This window comes from Ornithorhynchus anatinus, chromosome 8, assembly GCF_004115215.2.
Source record: "Ornithorhynchus anatinus isolate Pmale09 chromosome 8, mOrnAna1.pri.v4, whole genome shotgun sequence".
Taxonomy (NCBI): Eukaryota; Metazoa; Chordata; class Mammalia; order Monotremata; family Ornithorhynchidae; genus Ornithorhynchus; species Ornithorhynchus anatinus.
The window spans coordinates 12631985-12653928 of NC_041735.1; the positions used below are offsets into that span (position 1 = coordinate 12631985).

The following is a 21944-nucleotide window of genomic DNA, read 5'->3' on the forward strand; positions in this document are numbered from 1 at the left end:
AATTGGGACCCACGGGAGAGGATAAAGAGAGTCCGTGGCCATATCCCTGCTCAACAGACACCTTTGAGATGTCTGAACCTAATGAATAAAGGAACATATGTTTGTTTTATTAGTCGAAGTGGAAAATAACTTAAATTTTAAAAGGTGATACAACCCAAAATATAGACTTTACATCTGAGTTGCCACTTCTGGCAAGCCTCTACTCAAAGGGCTGCCAGCAGGACAGTTGACCTCAGCCCCTGATTTCCAGGACGGGGGGAGGCGGCAATTTTGCTTCCCACATATTTTTCTTCAAAGTTTAGGGTCGAGATGTTTTTTTAAAAAAACACATAATATTGACAGAAGAACACAAACGACGGAACCACGTTGAAACGCTAACGACTGCTGTCCAAATTCCGTCTCCGGCGGCCCCCTTTCACTCCGGCCATCAGAAACCTCGGTGCAGACGACGACCCGAACCGCCTTCCGCAGTCCTTTCAAATCAGTACCTGAGACTCCAAACTTGAGACTCCAAACTTTCGAAAGGAGGATTTTCTTGGAGGACACTCAGCTCCCCCGAAAGCGTCCTGCCCTCATCTCCAATGCAGTTTCTCCCCACCCTGCGCTACCCTCTGGAAGATTCTACACTTTCTTCGCTCCGCTACTACCGCCCCCGAGAGGATGATTGCTCCTGCTGACGACCACCTCAGAACAGTCATTTTTTTTTCAAAAAAGAGTTACAATCGAAAGAAAAAGGACCGGAACGAAGAGTAGGCCCCACCGCCCTCCAGGCCAGCTCGGCGGCCCACTTGCCTCGGGGCAGCCGTTGGCGCGCTGCCCACCAGGGGGCTCCTTCTGCTTCCGCTTCCGCTTGGCCGGCGGCGGCCCTGGCAGCGCGTCGCCCGCGGCTTCGAGCGTGCCACTGCACATGCGCGAGGGGAGGGGGGGGCTTCAGCTCGCCCCGCCCCTTCGCTCGGCGTCCGAGCCGGGCCGGCCGGCGGCGCAGGCGCAGGAGGGGCAAAGCGGCTGATTGACTGTACGCCGCCTCCGCCGGTGGCCGCCCCGCTGTGGGCCGAGGCCCGGTCTTGCCCAGCTCGGGGCGAAGCCTCGGCCGGCCTGCTGTGACCCTCGGGACGGCCTCTGCAGGCGGGTAAGCGCCCCGCGGCTCCCTTCCCACGCCGAAAGAGCTCACCTCCTCCAGGAGGCCTTCCCAGACGGAGCTTCCCCGTTTCCCCCTGCTCCCTCTCTCCCCCCCCCCCACCTCCCCTCCGCTAAAGCCCCCTTTCCCTCTGCTCCTCCCCCTCTCCCTTCCCGTCAGCGCTCTGCTCATTTGTCTGTATCTTTATTCCCCTATTTATTTCGTTAATGAGATGTCCATCCCCTCGATTCTATTTATTGCTATTGTTTTTGCCCGTCCGTCTCCCCCGATTAGCCTGTGAGCCCGTCCCTGGGCAGGGATGGTCCCTATCTGTTGCCGAATTGTCCACTCCAAGCGCTCAGTACAGTGCTCTGCACATTGTAAGCGCTCCGTAAATACTATTGAATGAACTTTACTTCTCTGGGCCTCAGTTCCCAGATGGGGATGAAGACTGTGAGCCTCACGTGGGACAACCTGATGACCCTGTATCAACCCCAGCGCTTAGAACAGTGCTCTGCACAGAGTATGCGCTCCATAAATACTATTGAATGAATGAACTTCGCTTCTTTGGGCCTCAGTTTCCTCATCTGTAAAATGGGGATGAAAGCTGTGAGCCTCACGTGGGACAACCTGATGACCCTGTATCTATCCCAGCGCTTAGAACAGTGCTGTGCACATAGTAAGCGCTTAACAAATACCAACATTATTATTATGAAATACCGTTAATTGATCGGCCCCCACATAATAGACGCCAGCGCCCCCCGACAGCTCTTCCACCATCCCCCCATCCTTCAAGATCATCCATCAATCCGTGGTATTTAGTGAGCGCCTACAATTTGCAGAGCACTGTTTGAAGCGCTTGGGAGAGTACAGCAGTGTGGCTCGGTGGAAAGAGCCCGGGCTTGGGAGTCAGAGGTCATGGGTTTGAATCCTGGCTCTGCCACTTGTCAGCTGGGTGACTGTGGGCAAGTCACTTCACTTCTCTGTGCCTCAGTTACCTCATCTGTAAAATGGGGATTAACTGGGAGCCCCACGTGGGACAACCTGATTACTCTGTATCTACCCCAGCGCTTAGAACAGTGCCCTGCACATAGTAAGCGCTTAACAAATACCAACATTATTACAGGCCAGCAGAATTAGAAGATACGTTCCCTGCCCGTAAGGAGCTTACACTCAGTCTGGAGGAGACATCACGTAGCTAGGGTATGTATGGACTTTGAGAGTTTCACCCAATGTAATCTACATCCCCAATTTTTTTCCGAACTTATTGCTAACCACCCCCACAAACACTACGTACACCAAATAACTTGAAACATTTGTTGGCTTTTTCTTAACACCTTCACTTTCAAAATGGACCAAAAATGGAGTTATAAATCCATCGTAATTCTGCCACTGGCACCTTAAATCGATTTAGTATTTTTGGAGATGAATTTCGAAAGCCGTCTCTGTCAGTGGAATCAAAGTGTACTGTGGAATGTGATGCATGGAAAATTTAGCCATTTCTTTTCTCCGCAGGATTTCTTTTCTCCCTATTCCCTAAAGAGTCCGGAGTTTATGTGAGAAAAAAGACATCTGTGGTCAGCCTTTGCTTTTCCCGTACCGTACCGGTGTTAGCATTCTTCTCACTCCAATTTATAGTGCCCCCATTGCAACACAAAGATTTGGTTATTGCTACACTTTGGATCATCAGTGGAGCTTGCTGCTCTAAATTTAAAAAAGATTACCTAAACATTACGTCATATGCCAACAGGTAGCCAGCTGTATGGTCCTGCATTTATTTAGCTCAGTGTGTCATTTGCAAGTGCTTGAAAGGAAAGAGTGATACTACTGAAGAAAGCTTCGTAATAAAGAGATGATGTAAATAGCCAAGAGAGCCTCAGATTGTAAAACTATAAACTCTATACATAGGATTGAGGAGAAATTATTTTTAAACCTCCAAATCCCATGCCTCACATTGGTAATATTTGTTGAGCATCTGCTCTGTGCAGAGCACTGTACAATGTGCTTGGGACAATACAGAATTAGACAGTATAACAGAGTTATCTCCACTCTTAAGGATCTTACACATAATAGGGAAACAGCTGTCAATTGTATTCATTGAGCCCTTACTATGTACAGAGCACTGTAGTAAGTGCTTGGGAGAGAACAATACAACAGAGAGTTACAGTCTAGAGGACATCAAATATAGCAGGCAAGGCCTTCTGGAAGAGGTGAGATTTTGGAAGAGCTTTAGAGATCAGGAATGCCATTGTTTGGCAGATTTAAAATTGCGGGAGGGAGGAAGGGTATGAGCCAAAGGTCAAGAAAAAAAGATTGTGAGATTCTGCCCAGTCTGATTATCTGGTGTTGCTTAGCAGGGTGTTGGGCTCACGGTAAGCACTTAATAAATACTACAAGTAGGAGGAAGAAAGCTAATGCGCTACCATAAAGTCACGGGTCAGGAGTTTGTTAGACATTGAGAAGAATGGAGAATCAGCGGAGTTTTTGAGGAGTGTGGAAGTGTGTGCAGAACATTTTAGAAAAATGATCCGGGCCACAGCGTGAAGGATAAACTGGCGAGGGGAGAGGCTGGATGCGGGGAGACCAATGGGGATGCTGATACAGCAGTCTAGTCGGGGTACGTCAAATACCAGAACCCTGATGGTGGTCATTTGGATGGAGAGGAAGAGATAGATGGGGAAATGTTGCAGAGGAAAAACCAACAGGATTGAGTGGCAAATTGAATATGAGAGCTTAAAAATAGGAAGAAGTCAAGGAGAATGGGAGACAGAGACAGGGAGGATGGTGCTGCTGTGGTCAACTGTGATGGAAAAGTTAGGGGCAGAAGAGTTTTTGGAGGGAATTGAGTTCACTTTTTTAGACATTGAACTTAAGATACCAGTAGAATACCTATGTCCCAGAAGCAAGAGACAATATGAGATTGCAGAAGAAGAGAGAAGTTGGGAATGGCAAGCTAGAGCTAGGAGTTGTTCGCATACAGGTAGAGACTGCAGCCATGGGAGCAGATGAGCATCCGAAGGGAGTGGATGTCAGATGAGACAAGAGGAACCAGAACTGAGCCCTGAGGGACATCCACATTAGAAGGTGAGGGGCCAAGAAGAGATGGTGAAAGAGATGGAGAAGGGGTGGTTTAGAGGTAAGAGGAGAGACCAGGAGAGAACTCTAGGTAACACCAAGATGAGATAGTGTTTCCAGGAGGAGGGAGTAGTCAAGGAGGATTAGGAGAAAGTAAAATTAATTAACTGTGGCAAGGAAAGGGGTAGATTTTGGAAGCAGATGAGAGATCTCTGGAGAGATGGCTGACACTGCCTGTATCAGTTTTGAGAGTATAGGATACTGTCTGCAGCCTGGCTTTATTCTCCCATTAGCTGAGAAGAGATGGAGATTATGTTGCTGACTATGGGAAAATTACACACCTCCTTTTGACAGACTTTCTGAGAAAACGGGAGAGAGAATCACGTAGAACAGTGCAAGCACTTAATACAGTGCTGCGCACACAGTAAGCGCTCAATAAATATGATTGAATGACTGAAAAGTGTGTAAGTGCTCAATAAATACGACTGAATGACTGAAAAGTGTGGGTATATATATACATATAAAAATATATGTGTGTGTGTATATATATATATCATATACTGCATATACATATACTGCAGTCTTTGGAGAAACAAAGTGGTCAAGTGAAAAGAACAGGATTAAGAATTGGGCCTGGGTTCCTATCCCAGTTTTGCCACTCATCTGCTGTTTGTGATCTTGGGCAAGTCACCCTAACCCCTCTACACCTCAGTTTCCTCAACTGCCGAAATGGGGATGAAAATCCCTGCCTTTCTTTACCTCACAGGCATGCTGTGAGGACCTAAATGAGCAAGATCATGTGAAAGTGCTTTGGGGATAAGAGAAGAGTATAGAATCAAGGTGTCATTTTGCTATTCCCTGATGATCATCTATGGGGAAATGAGGGTAAATGTTGTTTAGGGTAGCTTGGAATTAATTTTGAAGCATTCCCATATCCGTTTTAATCTGATCGATACGGTTCTGGATGGATAGTCTCCTGGCGGAATCAACACTGAAGGCAGAAGGCATCCGTCCTCGGCATAGATGAATCTGGGGCTGGACGAACATCTTTCCATCAACTCCGTGCTGTCCTTCGATATAGGGTACCTCTCTTCCCTTTAGGGGTGCCACTTCTTCATGGCAGTGATCAGCCCGTCACTCAGTAATGGTGCCCTTCGAGGCTGCTTCAAGAAGTTACCTTTGTGATGGGCTTTTGGATATGAGCCACTACCCATTTAAAAGAAGATCACCGGAGATTTGTCAGTTGCCAAAATGCTCTCCGCACAGGATCTTTCTTACGGAAATTGGAAGCGGAAGATTCAGTGTGTAACAATCCCTTTAGTTGTGGAAATTTCTTCAAAAGCCATCGATATTCCAAGGAAGCCTCTGGGCTTGTTTGCTGTATTCCAAATAGACCGTTCACCAGTCGAAGGTTCCGGCGGATCTTGGGCCTTCAAAATAGAATGTGCCCACTTTTGCCTTTCGCTCTATCTGGGGCCGCCAAGGTTGTGTTGCTGCAACAGCAGTGGGTTGTCGTTTTGGAGGGAAAGTCCCTCTGTGCCCAAGGGCAGTGACTTGTTTTTTCAGAACGCTCAGTTCAGCCACAACACGTATTTTGGCCTGCTCGTGATGAGGGACTAGAGATCGTTGCCCTGAGGCAACGCGAGCCCCTTGGCCCAGCTGGCTGGCGTTATCAAAGAAATTGGTCCAGCCTCTGCACGTACGTGGGGTTTTGAAACGGGTGAGGGCTGCAACGGGATGGGTCCTCAATGCGAGGTTTCTCAAGCCCCCAGCCCTCGTGTTCCAGAGAACTAGTGTACCCTAAAGGGGACTGGAAATGCCTCAAAGACAGGGCCACCTGTTGTTAATAATGATAATTGTGGTATTTGTTAAGCATTTAGTATGTAATAATAATACTAATAATGGTATTTGTTAAGTGCTTACTATGTACCGAGCACTCTTCTAAGCGCCGGGATAGATTCAGGCTAATCAGTTTGGACGTAGCCCCTGTCCCACATGGGGCTCACAGTCTTAATTCCCATTTTACAGGTGAGGTAACTGAGGCACAGAGAGGTGAAGTGACTTGCCCAAGTTCACACAGCAGACAAGCGGCAATGCTGGAATTAGAATCCAGGTCCTCCTAACTCCCAGGCCCGTGCTCTATCTACTACACCAAGCTGCTTCTATGGGATTAGAAGTGTCCTTTCCCCAAACCAGGATGGCCATTCAATTCCAAGCAAAGTGTTTCATTTTCTGAACCATCTCAGCCACCTGAAAATATGGCACAGATCGAGGACCTCCCGCTTTCATATAGACAGGTCGAACTCTTTTATATGTCTCGATGGGGTAAGGTTTTAGATAGCCATGTGTTTAGACAGGTGAGACTTAAGCTAAAAGGAAAAATAGCCTAAAGAAAGGTGGGGCCCGTGTTTTACACTTTTGATGCGTTGACTATCTTGTGCCAATAGCCCTTACGGAAAAATAGGTTTTTCCACTCAAGCAACACTTGAACCTGTCCCTAAAGGGAAGTGCAATCCAAAAATTGCCTACAAAATGAATATAGCTATTACTTGGAATTCTGCAAACATTACTTACCAACCTCATGCTCGGCAAATATTTTTCTCATTGTGTAGAGATGAGAGAATCAGAACAGAACTGACAAATGTGACTTGAATTCCAAAACTGCTTCCAAGGTTTAAAGTGGAGAATACCGAGTGGGAATTAAAAGCAACTTGTCTAGTTGGTGCCTAGTGAAAGATCTCGATTGCGTTTTACGGTGAATCGATGGTGGAATCCAGCAAGGATACTGACTACAAACGGCTTTGAGGTGCTTCCGAATAACAGAGGCAGAAGCAGATTCTCCCAGGCCACTTGGAAGTGGGATTCACCTTTTGGGCCTTCAGAGCGCATCTTTTAGTACCATTTTCTGATGCAGTGTTTATCCCCAGAGACCTAGAAAAGTTAATGCAGCTTCCCAGGCTGCCCAGAGATTTACTGTAGACTCTCGGCACCAGGGCAAACCGTAAATGGGTCATCTACAGTACAGTGAGTGAGCTAACATGTTCAACCTACAAACCGGGCACTGTTCAAATAAATGTGGGAAACAGGTTTTAGTAGGGAAGTCAACAGGCGGTAAGTGACACTTTCACAATGAATTTTGTCAAATATAAGTCTTAAATTTATTATCACTGACACATTTCACTGCTTAATCCAAACAGCCTTAATTTCACAACAAAATTCTCCTTTACCAAAGTAAAACTGGAGATTTGATTGAATTACAAATTCTTTGAAAGACCTAAAATTATGATTAAAAGCGAGCCCATCAATTAAATGATTTTGAGGGTGATAATTCTCAGAAATGTTTACGTACCAAGCACGTTAGTAAGCGCTGGGGTAGATGCAAGATAATCAGATTAGATACAGTTCCTGTCTTCACGTGGGGCTCAGAGTCTAAGGGGGAGAGAGAACAATTAATTCCCATTTTACAGAAGAGGATATTGAGACTCAGGGCAGTTAAGTGATTTGCCCATGGTAACTTGGCTGGCAAGTGGCAGAGCTGACATCTGTACTTTATTTTATTGTCTGTCTCCCTATGTAGTCTGTAAGCTCCCTCTGGGATCAGGGATCGTGTCTTTATTGTGTTGTACTTTCCCACAGGTTTGGTACAGTGCTGTGCACACAGTAAGTCCTCAATAAATTTTTTTTTATTTTTGATTGATTGTTAGAACTAGGTCCTCTAACTCCCAGGCTCACGCTTTTTCCAATAAGCCATGTTGCTTCTCTTTAAAGTGCTGCCCAGTGGCTGCTACGGTGCTCTAAGGTGCTCTGCTTAAAGTGGGTCCTCTGTAAGGACTGTTGCTGCTGGATGCATCTTTGCTTTGGGAATAAAAGTGCCTTATAAAATCAGGGTCTTTATTGTACTATCCTCTGGCTGTCAGTGGAGATTTATGCTTAGATATATGCTTTTCCCTTATATTTTACAATTTTGTTTATTTGGGAGCCAGGTAACTCACTTTTGAAAGTAGAATTTTTATTCCTTTTTTAAATTTTTTTTGTTTGTTTGCTTTTTCAGGGCCAAGATGAGTTTGTTTGGATCAGCCTCAGGCTTTGGAACTGGTGGTACCAGCATGTTTGGAAGCACAACTGCAGATAATCACAACCCTATGAAGGTACCCACAATACAGACAACAGCTTTCTTCTTTACAGCCAAAACATTCCTGAGAGGCGGCATTTGAGCCGTAGCATCTTGCCTGCTCATTAGCTGAATTAGTAACCATCCCTGGAAAGTCTGTAACTTATTTGGGCAGGTTTTACTATTTGAAAATCTGTGGTAGGAGGCACAGTTCTAGGCCCCTGTGGACAGTTGAGGTCTATTCGTGTGCTCATCTTGGATTATGTCTCTTGGGTTCAGGGAAATAAGGGAAGAATGCTGATTTTCAAGTTGCCAGACCTAACACCATTAACTTTTTCTTTGTGCAGGATATCGAAGTTACATCTCCTCCTGATGATAGTATTGGTTGTCTATCTTTTAGCCCACCAACATTGCCAGGGAACTTTCTTATTGCCGGTTCCTGGGCCAATGACGTAAGTATTAAATATATATGGGTTCTATAGATATCTTCTGACAATAGAGACATGCCAAGAATGTTAGTTTTCACAAACTCCTGCCCTCATCGAGGGTGACTGACCACTCTGCCGCTTCCTCCAAAGCTGGAGAGGTCCATCTGGGGACCCCCTTGCCACCTCCCCCTAAGCCAGTTCATAGGCTTTTTTGTCTCTTTGCCCAAGTCCCACCCGTTCCAGTGTTCTAGTCACCTTCCTCCCGATTCTCTTCCAAGCTCATGATGGGGCTCCCTTCCTGTCAACAACTCCAAGAATTGGCTTGGGAACTTAAGATTAATAGGGACAGGCTCACCCTATTGTTTCAATGAAAATTCGGAAAACAGGAGCAAGTGAGGATCAATGCAGGATAGGCTGAGAGAGTCCAAATTCTAGGACACTGTAAATGTTTTATCATAATTGTCAAACCAGTCAAAATGATTGGGAAAGATACTGGTTACTAGTTATCACTAGTTATGGTTATCATATACTTCTACAGTGGAGAAGGGAAAATTCTTTAACTTTGAGCCTAAGAATGTTGGTAAATATTGAGATCATTGGTGAACTGAATTACTTGTTACCTTGTGGTCATATTTAGCGCCGTTTTATTCAGAAACAAATGTTCTGATGAACAAAGACAGTGTTCAGTTATGAAATGGACCCTTTCAATCATTTAGGTTTGTGAACCTTTTTACCAAAACTTATATCTTATATATTCTAGATATAGTTAGGATAAAGTTTGGTTATAGGAACTGGGAAAAAAAAAGTGCAAGTGCCCATTTTTGTTCTTATTCTCTTTTTGTCTTTAAGCAAAGGGCATCAACTCTGCTTCATTTTTAGAAAATAAATATTTGAAACTCAAAGATGTATAAGAGATTAGCTATGAGGAAAATGATGGTGAAAACACAAAATAAGTTTCATGCTTTAACCTTAAAAAGAAACTACCGACTATGTAACTGCTAATCTTTTCCCAGTTTCTTCTCCCAACTTCTTATTCTCTCCTTGTACTTAACTATCGACTAACAGCTATGATGTAATATGATCAAAAAATAATTGGCCCCAATTATTCCTTCTATTAACACAGGTGCGGTGTTGGGAAGTACAGGATAATGGACAAACTATCCCAAAGGCTCAGCAGATGCACACTGGCCCGGTGCTTGATGTCTGTTGGAGTGATGTAAGTTTCTTTCTGTTTCGACCAGCATTTCTTTTTTTCTGGGCTGAAACATGATGTGTTCCAAAAACGGCTTATAACTTGAAATGTAAACCTTATGGCTCTAAGCAGCAAACATTACCTAGAAGCTCTCATTTTTTTGAATGCAAATTTAGTGATCTCATAAGGTGGTGGCATTTTAGGTAGCTACTATGACTTTAGCTACTAAGAAAATGAAAAAAATGCCATATGGGTCAGGCTAGTGACCCGTTTAGTCACATGTCCAACTGGAGCTAGGTGATGATGACCGTCCTTAATATCAATTCTGAGGTTTAGCATGAACCATCTTAACATCCCTAACGTCTTGGTGTTCCTAACGTTCCCTCTACTAACCCATTTTGGTCCACTCATCCGTTAATTTTTCTAAACCTCTCTTAAAAGTACTGTTACTTTCTGCGTGAGGATTCCATATGTTTGGCATATGGCAGATGACGAAGCTTTTCTTTTGTTAGTTTGAACTCCCACCTTCAAACTCCAGTGAGTGTCCCTTAGTGAGAAGTGAACAACACTTCTGTTCTCACCCAATCTATACCCTACAGGCTTTTGTCAGTCATGTCCCTTCTCCAGAATGAAGAGTTCTAAATCTTGCAGACTGTCTGCTGAGGAGTGATTCTTCATCCCCCTGAGATCTTTCTGTTTGCCCTCCTCTGTGCCGCCTTCAGCTCTATTCAGGCCTTCCTTGAAATGCAGCAGACACTGTGATCCCGGCGCTGAGCTGGAAAAAGGCAAACTGAGGCCCCCTTTTTTTAAATGTTCTCTCCATTAGGCCACGCTGCTTCTCGTTCCTAAAGCCTCAAGACCCAAAGCTTGTCTGTTTCTCTTCACAGAAGACATCATCGACACATGACTTTAAATAACCAAATAGCACTCTCAGAACATTCTTTTGAGTCTTTGAAAGCACTGTAAGCACTGGCTTATAAGAAAAAGTTCTGTGATGCTGTGATGAATGTCCTAAGTAATTGGCTTTAAATGTTTTGTTTTGGTGCCTCAGTTTCCTCAACTATAAAATAGAGACACATGTTCTTCCTCCTACTTAGACTGTGAGCCCTACCTGGAACAGGAACTGGGTCTGACCTAATTAACCTGTATCTTCCCTAGTGCTTAGAACGGTATTTGACCCATAGTGAGTGCTTAACAAATACCATTGAAAAAAAAAAAGAATTGATTATAGTGCAATTGATTTGTGCAGTTGCACACTCTCTCCTTCCTGACAGTTACATTCTTGCTGGGGCAGAGAGTGTGCAGTGAGCAAGTAGAAGGTCAGGTTGGGACTAGGGCTATTTTTTTTATGGCTACTGTAATTTCAGCATACTGCTGACGTTGTGCCATAAAGCTATAATCCCACAGACAGGTGGTTGCTATTTTTCAGGATTCCTGCTGGGTCTGCACCCTCGCAGAACTCTCAGGGTCCTCAGATCAGAAACCATCACAACTGGTGGCACAACCCTCTCAGGCTCTCCCCAACTTCCAGAAGAGGGACTGGAGCCCAGGCCTTCTGATTTCCACCGCTCTTAAAAGAATTGCAACTGCAGGACACTTGGAAATATCTTTCCAAGTCACTTTGGCTCCTGTCTCTTAAGAAATTCTGAATTTGAAAGGCTGGTAAGAACAAATGTATTTGGAGAGTAAGGGGTGAGTGAATGGAAATAGACTATCTTGTGAAATTTAAGATCAAGTGGGCCATTCTGAATCTTTTACACATTAGTGTTCTCGAACCCCTCTCTGTCACGGGGTAGGAGTATGTAACCTGCTCCATAAAGGATTCTCCAAATCAGAGACCCAGGGTCAGGGAGGAGGGAGTTTCCTCATCCCACCCTGTAGCTGATTCCTTAGGCACCACCTATGGGAAAACCAGCCTCAACATGATTCAAAGTCAACTCTGACCATCTGGGCATGTCAGACTCCCGGGACAGGAGCCGGAATGGCAGGTTAATAATAATACAATAATAATAATAATAATAATATTTAAGCACTTCCTATGTGCCAAGCACTCGTCTAAGAATTAGGGGAGATACAAGGTAATCAGGTTGTCCCACGTGAGACTGACAGTCTTAATCCCCATTTTACAGATGAGGTAATGAGGCACAGAGAAGTTGTGACTAGCCTGAAGCCACACAGCTGACAAATGGCAGAACTGGGGTTAGAACCCATGACCTCTGACTCCCCCAGCCCGTGCTCTTTCCACTGAGCCATGCTGCTTCTCTGTTAGCGGCTAGGGTTCCGATTTCAGGATGTCTAATTTGGTTTGTAATAAATGAGCCCAAAACTCTGAAGGAGAGAAAAACTTTTAACATGTCAAACCTACTATTTTGAGATTGTTTATCAAACTTTCATTGTCATTAGAATAAAAGTGTTTTTTCCCCCGTCACCGTAGGATGGAAGCAAAGTATTCACAGCATCATGCGATAAAACTGCCAAAATGTGGGACCTCAACAGTAACCAGGCTATTCAGATTGCACAGGTAATTTAGGGTAACTTACTGTTGCCTAAAAGAGAAGGTGGTGGGGAAACAATGTGTCTAAAAATATTTCTTTCAATCCTGCGCTGTGTTTTAGAACTGGTGGAACTAAGCCTTTCTAGGACTTCATCCCCTGCATTTCACTACTCAAAACCAAATTGCCTTACCTTAGGGATACTGAGGGTTTTTTGTAGCCTTAGGATCAAAGTTGTTTGGAGGCTTTATATTAGTTTCTATAAATCCCTTTCTTTTCAGTGTGAAAAATGGAAGAACTAGAGTAATAGTACCTGCTTTTTCCAAACACACCTTCTTTTCGCTTACCACTCTGTTTTGAGTCCCTTGCCATTCTGGAGTTCTCCCATCACATCTGCATCTGGAGAGGACAAGATTGATTTTTAGGGCCATAACCAGACTGTGTTTCATGGATGAAAATGGAGTCATGCCCAAATATCTCTAAATGTTCTAAAGAGGTGCATAGATAGTGCCTCATAGTTTTCTCCCCCAATTATTGCGAAGTATGTTAATTGAAAAGCGCTTCCTCTCATCATTCAGAAATTGGACTAGATAAGCAATTCATACCTGCCTTGTTTCTTTGAATGTGTGTTTTGAGGTTTGCTTGTTTGTTTTTAAAGCACGATGCTCCTGTGAAAACTGTGCATTGGATCAAAGCACCAAACTACAGTTGCGTGATGACAGGTAGCTGGGACAAGACTTTAAAGGTATAACATGTTCATGAGGTATTTGACTCTTCATGTATTTATAGTAAAATTTTGGAATATTTTGTGAAATTCATAAAAAATGTGTTCTGCTATTTAAGCACTAGTTCATAATACAGAGCCACTTTGCCATCTTTCTCCTATCTGTAAATTGTTTTGGTGTCTGTCACCGCTGCCAGATTGTAAACTCCTTGAGGGCAGGGATCATGTCTACCAATCGATTACGTTCTTCCAAGGACTTAATTCAGTGCTCTGCACCCAGTAAGCGTTCAGTAAATACTACTGATTGATTGACAGTAGGTGCTTAATAAATGCTACCAAGTGATCGATCCATAAGTCTCCATCTCTCCTTTTAGTTTTGGGATACACGATCACCGAGCCCCATGATGACATTGCAGCTGCCTGAAAGATGTTACTGTGCTGATGTGGTAAGCATCATTCAGACCCTGGGTCTTCGAGTCTCTTAAAGAAAAACCCTCTTTATAGAGTACAGTGGATTTGAAGAAGCCTTTAAATTTTCGGCTCTGGGTTCGGCAGTAAGAAAAAGGTATTGTGGTAGAGGTGTTTTGTGTTTTTTGAAGAATAGCACGTCTTGACAGCCAGAGGTTCCCAACTCCTACCCTAGAGCATCCAAAACTCTCTTACATCTTTTATTTTGGGTCCTCCACATCTGGGTAAAGCATGCTAATGGAATTATGTTTTAAAATTTAATTTTGTTTTAAAATGCCAAGTCTTACCTATCACTTTTATGCAGAAGAAGCAGCGTGGCTTAGTGGAAAGAGCACGGGCTTGGGAGTCAGAGGTCGTGGGTTCTAATCCCGGCTCCACCACTTGTCAGCTGTGTGACTTCGGGCAAGTCACTTAACTTCGCTGTGCCTCAGTTACCTCATCTGTAAAATGGGGATTAAGACTGTCAACCCACGTGGGACAACCTGATTACCTTGTATCTACCCCAGCGCTTAGAACAGTGCTTGACACATAGTAAGCACTTAACAAATACCATCATCATTATCACTATCATTATTATTATTATCAAATTAGGAAAGTTTGTTAGCAGTTGATTGTTGGGAGCATATTCCCTCATTTTAAAGGAGTTTGCTTTGTTCATGGGTCAGATCGTTTAATTAGAATGTGAGAATTACAACCGTGGGATTGACTGTGGTCACTTCCCTTCACTCTTTTATTGGCGGTGTAGGTCTATCCCATGGCCGCTGTGGCTACTGCAGAGAGAGGGCTGATTGTTTATCAGTTAGAGAACCAGCCTTCTGAATTTAGAAGAATAGACTCTCCACTTAAGCACCAGGTAAGCTTCGAATTAAAGCAAAAGCCTTTCTGTTGAAAAGTACAGTAGTCAAGAAGCTTTTATTCTTATTTTTAAATTAGCGTCTCCTGATGTGGATTAGAGAGAGGAAACTCTAAGATGTCTGCCTTTTAAATATGTTGGATTTTTGGTTTTACAAATGTATTTAGTTTGCTCTGTGGCACGTGAACCATGAGAATGCAATTAATATTGGGAAGAAATTATGATTTAGATTCCTAATCTAAATATTGTTGTGCTATCATTTGAGAAATACCCGTTCAGTAGCTCTGAAAGAAGCTTAAAGCTGACAGTTTGATTTAAAACTTTACCTTTTAATCACAGCGTTTTCTAGCACATTCTCCCTTGGAAAGTCCGAGCAAGAGCCTCACTTATCCCCATAGTTTACTAGGAGAATAGGCAGAGTAGGAGACTGATAGGTAATCAAAGGGAATTATTTTAATCCACGTACTTTCAGAGATCCCTTTATTCAGATTTTATAATTGGTAACAAATTCTAAGAACTTTTTAAAGAAAAATACTTCCAATTTTTTCCTGTTTAGATAACTTACAACTTGCTATTTGAGGTATGGGGAAAATAGAAAATATATAATAAAAAATATGGCATACATTTTGAGAGTCTTTGGGAGTTATATGGGAATTTTATAAAACATATAAAAAAGTATTAAATTTCACAGCAGGTTATCGGGATCAGTGGAAAACTCTTTCATATGAACATTTAAGTTATAAAAGAGTTTGCCCTAAAGAAGTTTCACTGCCGTTAGGATTCGAAGGTGGGAAACCACTTTACTTGGGATAATGTGGTGAGTTGAGGAAGAAAAAAATGGCTCAAAGGCCAAAGTGAGTTGGGCCAACACACTGTTTGTGACCTAACATAGAACAGATCTTTAAAATCAAGCAGAATGCATCTTTGAGTAGGGAAGACAGATTAGGCCTATAAATGCTATTTGTTTTACGTGCTTATTATGACATTTGGGGTTTTTATCTGTAACCTAATAATAGGTATCTTGCCTCTCACCCCCATCTATAGCACCGTTGTGTTGCCATTTTTAAAGACAAACAGAATAAACCTACCGGCTTTGCTCTGGGAAGCATTGAAGGAAGAGTTGCTATTCATTATATTAACCCACCCAATCCGTAAGTGTGATCGGAATAATTTCAGCTTGCTCTTGTTTTAAATTTCTCTAAGAAACATTAAATATAAATCTTTTTTTTTTCCAGTGCCAAAGATAATTTCACCTTTAAGTGTCATCGATCCAATGGAACGAATACCACGGCACCTCAGGATATCTATGCAGTGAGTAGAAGCAGAGAATATTTTATGATCTACTGTCTAAAGACATCCATCCTGTGGGTAAAAACACATCCCTGAAATGAGGTCTGTACATGTAAGACCTTGGGGTCACGTCCAGGCACCCCCTTGGATCCCACTTCCCCATTCCAGAATTGGGCCCAGGTGTCAAGAGGTTGGTCTTACTCTGTTTTCTGCCCAGAGGGAATTCTTAGGTAGAGAAGGCAGTGTAGCATAATCGAAAGAGCAGTTTCCAGTCCCAGCCTCTTACTGACCTGTGCTCTGTGACCTTGGGCAAGTCACTTAACCTCTCCAATCCTCAGTTTCCTCATTTTGTAAAATGGGGATAAAACATCTGCTTTCCCATCCTCAGGGATTGGGTCTAATGCAGTCATCACACATCTTCCCCACCTCAGTGCTTAGCACCCAGTTAGTGCTCAGGAAATACAATCATTTAATTTTCTGTTCTCGGTAGGGTAGGTGGGAATCCCTGGAGCCCAACCTAAGCTCAGGAAGGGGGTCGCTTGAAGTGGATTTGTAGTAGCTACCCGTGATAATTTAGCAGCTCAGCAAACGTTGGCCATGAAATAGAATCAGGAGATCTTTCCAGATCTCTGAGGTGTACGTCCGTACGGTTTTCTGTTCCCACTATGAACAAGGCGAGTATGGCAAAATGCTGCATTGTCATATTCGCTGTTGGTTTGTTTTCTGCTCATGGGGGAATGTAAAATTCTGTGCAGGTAAATGGGATAGCATTTCACCCTGTCCACGGCACCCTGGCAACCGTGGGGTCTGATGGCAGATTCAGCTTTTGGGACAAAGATGCAAGGACGAAGCTGAAAACATCAGAACAGCTGGATCAACCAATATCTGCTTGTTGCTTCAATCATAATGGAAACATATTTGCATATGCTTCTAGTTATGACTGGTCAAAGGTAAGGATTCATATACTAGCTTCTGCTGGAAACGATTTGATTTTGGGGGTGGCTTTTTTGAAAGGTAGCAAATAATTCAGAGTTGAATGTATCACTTTTAAATCAGTATCCAGATGAATTAAACCAAATAAAGTTAGAATGAAAACTGTTTATGGTCTGTTAATTGAGGTTGCTGTTGAGGATTCTTTTCCTCAATGAAACGAGGATGCCATTAGATGACATTTTATGCTCAAGCCAATGTTTTAAAAATTTAAGTATCTAGTTTAATTGCTCTCCCTATAAATAAAGAAGAAAGGAAGGTGAACAATATCTAGAAGCATGACAAATTGTAACCCAGTGACCTTCTTTTCCCCATTAGGGACATGAATTTTACAATCCCCAAAAGAAAAATTACATTTTTCTGCGAAATGCTGCAGAAGAGTTAAAGCCCAGAAATAAGAAGTAGTAAGTATGAAATTTACCTTTTAACTGTTTTCTTTCCATTCCTTCTCCACTCAGTTTTGGATCATTAACACTTGTCAGGTTCTTGACCTGTCCTTGGTATTCAGATCCATATTTGAAAATCCCGAGGCAGGTGGCTTGGGCCATAAAGGAATGGGTTTCTGTGTAGTGACGCACCATCTGTGCATTCTTCTGAAAATCTGTTGTTCTCATCAATTTGTTGTTTGAGTATTGGAATCACTGCACTGCTTAGTTTAGGGATTTTACAATGCTTCAGCAGAGTCTGCATTTACCAAAGATGGGTGTGTATTCTCTAAATGCTGCCTTTTGTAATGACCTGTTTTGAAATTACCAAATGGTCAACCTTCCAGTGGTGGGTCCATATTGGATTGTTTCCTTTATAATTTGGAATTAGGCTTTGGGGACAGCAAAAGCCTAATTTCCTTGCAGGAAACAGTCCTGGTCCACCCAGTTTTCCTGTAACGGGGCTTGCATTCGTGCAGAGCCCTAAGTTAAGGGAAACTTGGGTTGTAGTACCCACCCTGTGGCTAAAGGGAGATTGTGTGCATGTGTGTATGAGCGTGGGCAAAACCGCTTCTCCCAACATTGCATTGCGCTGAATCCAAACAGGTGCTCGTTGTTGGAAGAAGAAAACTCAACAATCTTTTATCGTTCAGGGAAATGGAAGACAAACAGCTTTACCCCTCAGCAGCAGCAGCAGCAGTGTGTTTCCTCTCCTACGTGCTTCCCAAGCCCTGAGAGCTTTCTTCGATCCCACCTTTCAGGTTCTTTTGTTGACCCTCATCCGGGACTGACCTCTTTGCCATTTCTAGCGCGCATTAGGAATGGAATTACATTCATTACCATTTGGACTTTAAAATCTTCTGTCATAATCTCGATACCCAATGTACTTCTTTCTTTTTGTTTTAGAACCGAATGTTCTTTATTCCCGATCATTATTTGGGGCCAGCATGTGAACTGAAGATCTGTTGAAATGTAAAATTCTGTGACCCATGCAGTGTAGAATTTGTGTTTGCTCATGTCTAAAATTTTTAATAAAACTTTTATTAGAATATATCATTTGCACTTGGTATTGCAAGTATTTGGGGCCAAAACCAATCACATAGCTCCTGAATTCTGTCTCTTAGTATAGCTAAGGGTAAATCCTTGGCTATCCTTGCAGTTCTTAACTTTCTAAAAAAATTCATCAAAGGTAAATGCTCTGGGAAAAATATCCTGATTTGGCAACGTAACAGTGTAGAAGCCATTTTGCCTTACTATTTCATTATAAACTATTCCTGCGGTTCTGTGTCTCAGAATAAGGTGAAACACATAGGACTGTTGTTTCTTGGAAAGATACAAGGCTGCCAGTCTCAAAAGTGAAGTACGACACCTGACTGTTTATTCACAGCGAGTGTCGGTGTTATTATCAGCAACTTCAAAATCACAGCAGAGTTGAACATATCGACACTTCTTTTTTCAGATTTCTTCCAAGACAGATGCTGGGTCTGTAACTAAATAAGTATTCGTACACCAGACTGTGCTTTTGGATGTTCTGTTTTCCAAGACTAGCGTTTTTCAGTAATATTTATTTGGTTTGTGAATACAAACATTTGCCACTGTGGGGAAATAACTCATTCTTTACTTGAGAAGAGTAAAGTATGCTGGCTTTGAGTGCCAGCATGTTAGAATGACCTTTGAATTCAGTTGTGTCCAAGCCTATACTCAAGTAATTTGTGATCCAGTCTAAAAGACATCTGATGTTTAAAAGATAGTATTTTTTTGGATCCGAATTTAAAACACTTGCTAGTGTAAACCAGGCACGATATTGAAACGGAATATTTTTCTAGAGGAAAAATGTGACGTTATCACCAAGCTTTTTTGTGTCACAACTTAAAACCCTGCTTTTCAAGTAAACAAAAATGCTTCACTAAGCACCCCCAGATTTGTACGGTATTGCATCCTCACAGGTGACAGATACATAGTGAGTTCTCTTAAACATGGGAGATACATTCCTGACAAAACGCGCTTTAGGAAAACTCAAGCTATAAGGAAGTCACACCTTGACTGTCGCTTTGTACGGGCATGCAACCGTTTCCCGTCTATGCAGAAGTTTTGATGGTATAAGCATTTGGGTTAATAAGACTTGCCACTTAATTCAAATTAATTTTGAAACCTCCAGTAGTTGGCAATAAAGACAGCTTGAGAGCCAAAGTTGGATATTGGTTCCTAGTTGGGGAGAGCTGACACAATTTAAAGTGAAACTTTTATTATTTTCACTAGTCTTTTAATATGCTAGATAAATTCTGTATACTGTTCATTCAGTTGTATTCATTGAGCACTTACTGTGTTCAGAGTACTGTACTAAGCCCTCGGGAGAGTACAAAATAACAATAAACAGACATATTCCCTGCCCACAACCAAGCTTACAGTCTAGGGGGGAAGACAGACATCAATATAAATAAATTACAGATATGTGCATAAGTGATTTGGGGCTGGGAGGGGAGGTTGAATCAAAGGAGCAAGTCAGGATGACGCAGAAGAGAGTGGGAGAAGAGGGAAGTCCGCTTGGAGGAGATATGCCTTCAGTAAGGCTTTGAACGGGAGGGAAAGTAATCTTTGGGATGAATCTGGATACTTACTGTCGTAATTATTTTGAGGAAAAATGTATTTGCTCTTTTTTTAAAATTGGGTTTCTAATCTCTCCGATTGCTGTAAGGAAACAATATTAATTATAATAATAATGTTGGTATTTGTTAAGTGCTTACTATGTGCAGAGCACTGTTCTAAGCGCTGGGGTAGATACAGGGTCATCAGGTTGTCCCACGTGAGGCTCACAGTCTTCATCCCCATTTGACAGATGAGGGAACTGAGACACAGAGAAGTGAAGTGACTTGCCCACAGTCACACAGCTGACAAATGGCAGAGCTGGGATTCGAACCCATGACCTCTGACTCCCAAGCCCGGGCTCTTTCCACAGAGCCACGCTGCTTCTCTAAGCAAAGGCAGATCCTTTATTTCTCAATCAGAACCAAGGAGCCTCTTTGTAGCTCTTTGTGAGGATCACCGAGACCGCTATCTTTATTACAGACAGACAGGCTGGTTGGTTGGTTTTAGGATCTGTGCACGATATGACTAAAATAATCATTATGGCACCTAAAAACTTACCATTTGCCTTGCACTTTACTGAGTGCTAGGGGAGATACAAGAAATGACACATTTCCTGTCCCACATGGAGCCCACAGAGGGAGTAGGCTTTAATCCCCATTTTACAGAGGAGGAAACCGAGGCCCATTAAAGTGAAGCGGAGTGCCCACGGTCACGTAAGCCAAGTGGCGGAGTGAAAATTAGAACCCAGGGCCTGGGACTCCACCAAGCCGTGCTGTTTTGTAGAAAGCCAATAAATTCGCTAGGTGGCAATCTTTCCTCTGCCTGGGGACTACGGAGGGGCCAGGACGCGCTCTCATCCATCACCATTCTGACGAGTTTTAGACGTTAATTGAAAAACTGCAGCAGCTAAATGGAGTGGGGAGACTAAATTACAATATGATTAACTTGACTGGATTTAGTAAATGGCCACCATTTCAAAACAAGTAAATAATAAATGTGGACGTCTGCTTTTCAACCTACAAAATGCGAGCGGATAGATAAATCTCATCTAACTGGGAAAGCAGATAGGTCAGGAGAGCACCGCTGTGACACATCTCATCCTGACAGGTGAAGAAGAATCGTCGAGAAATTCAGAGGTTCGAAAGCCTCGAGCTGTATTTAGAGACGTATCGTGGGGTAATTTATAATTGTTTCCGTGGAATCGGTCTACCAGGAGATGAAGTATAAACCTGTTTTGTATTCTTTAGAACTGGACAAGGCTCCTGGAAATTACCCCTAGGGTGATGTGTTGCATTGGCAGAGATTCTCACTTTCATGACGGTAGAGGTCTTTTGCATCGCTAATTTCCATCATCATGTACTACTCTGATTGGCGCATTTCTCGTTATGCATATTAATATCCTCTTTAGAACGTGATGTGACATTCCCTTAATTCATTGTCAACGTTATTCCAGATTACTTTTCAGAAGACCTCCCCAAGGTTAATCGAGGACATGGAAAGCCAAGGTTCATCAGAGTGGGCTTGGTGGTGCTTAAACTGAAAAAATCAGATTGCGTATAAAAATAGATTGTGTTTTCAATATGAATTTGGACTGTTAAACTAATATATTTTTGGGTACATTAAGTATTAAAATACCTTCGGTGCCCGGTTCTAAAACTACTTCCCTATAATTTTTCTAGCAAATATTTTTAGAACTATATGTTCAGCATCATTCACATCTTGAGATTTTAATTATTTTCTCTGGGTGCGTAACCCCACAGCTGTACATTTTTAACTGCATTGTTAATTAATTTCGAGGCCCCTACTTGAATAGTCTCTTGAATTCCACCATAATAACTGAAGAGAAGGAGATTTCCACAGACGAAAAGTAAGTGCTCTTTTAACAAAATCGGGAGCTATTTACAAAAGTAAAATGGATAGTAGTCATTGTGTCCTCACTTCCAGAAAAGGAACATTATTTTACTCGGAATAAGCTTTTTTCCTAAATACCAAACCAATGGTATTTCAAATAAAAAGTGGGAGATAACTCCAGCACACAGATCAACCTAGCCCATTGCAGGTGAGAGAGAAGAGGCTCTTGGAAAAGAAAAAGCTTCAAGAGGGTCATGAATCAAGGTGGTGAAAGAGAAACCAGCCCCAGGCATTACAAGTAATAATAATAATGTTGGTATTTGTTAAGCGCTTACTATGTGC

General features: G+C 42.7%; 1 protein-coding gene across 7 annotated transcripts; it reads left to right on the forward strand.

Annotated features, from left to right (window-relative positions):
* The first annotated feature begins 988 nt into the window (after window positions 1-988).
* Window positions 989-18218, forward strand: RAE1 (ribonucleic acid export 1). 7 transcript variants are annotated; one of them, XM_029070989.2, is made up of 15 exons: window positions 989-1129; window positions 2244-2320; window positions 7829-7852; window positions 8244-8340; window positions 8651-8755; window positions 9855-9947; window positions 12358-12444; window positions 13074-13160; window positions 13514-13585; window positions 14353-14460; window positions 15505-15611; window positions 15696-15771; window positions 16506-16700; window positions 17059-17144; window positions 17772-18218. In XM_029070989.2, coding segments are annotated over exons 4-15 (1107 nt in total). In that variant the 5' UTR covers window positions 989-1129; window positions 2244-2320; window positions 7829-7852; window positions 8244-8250; the 3' UTR covers window positions 17773-18218. The 7 variants fall into 7 exon arrangements, with proteins under 7 accessions (XP_028926822.1, XP_028926821.1, XP_028926826.1 ...); XM_029070988.2 differs by lacking the exon at window positions 7829-7852; XM_029070993.2 differs by lacking the exon at window positions 7829-7852 and having other exon boundaries at window positions 17819-18218.
* The last annotated feature ends 3726 nt before the right edge of the window (window positions 18219-21944 follow it).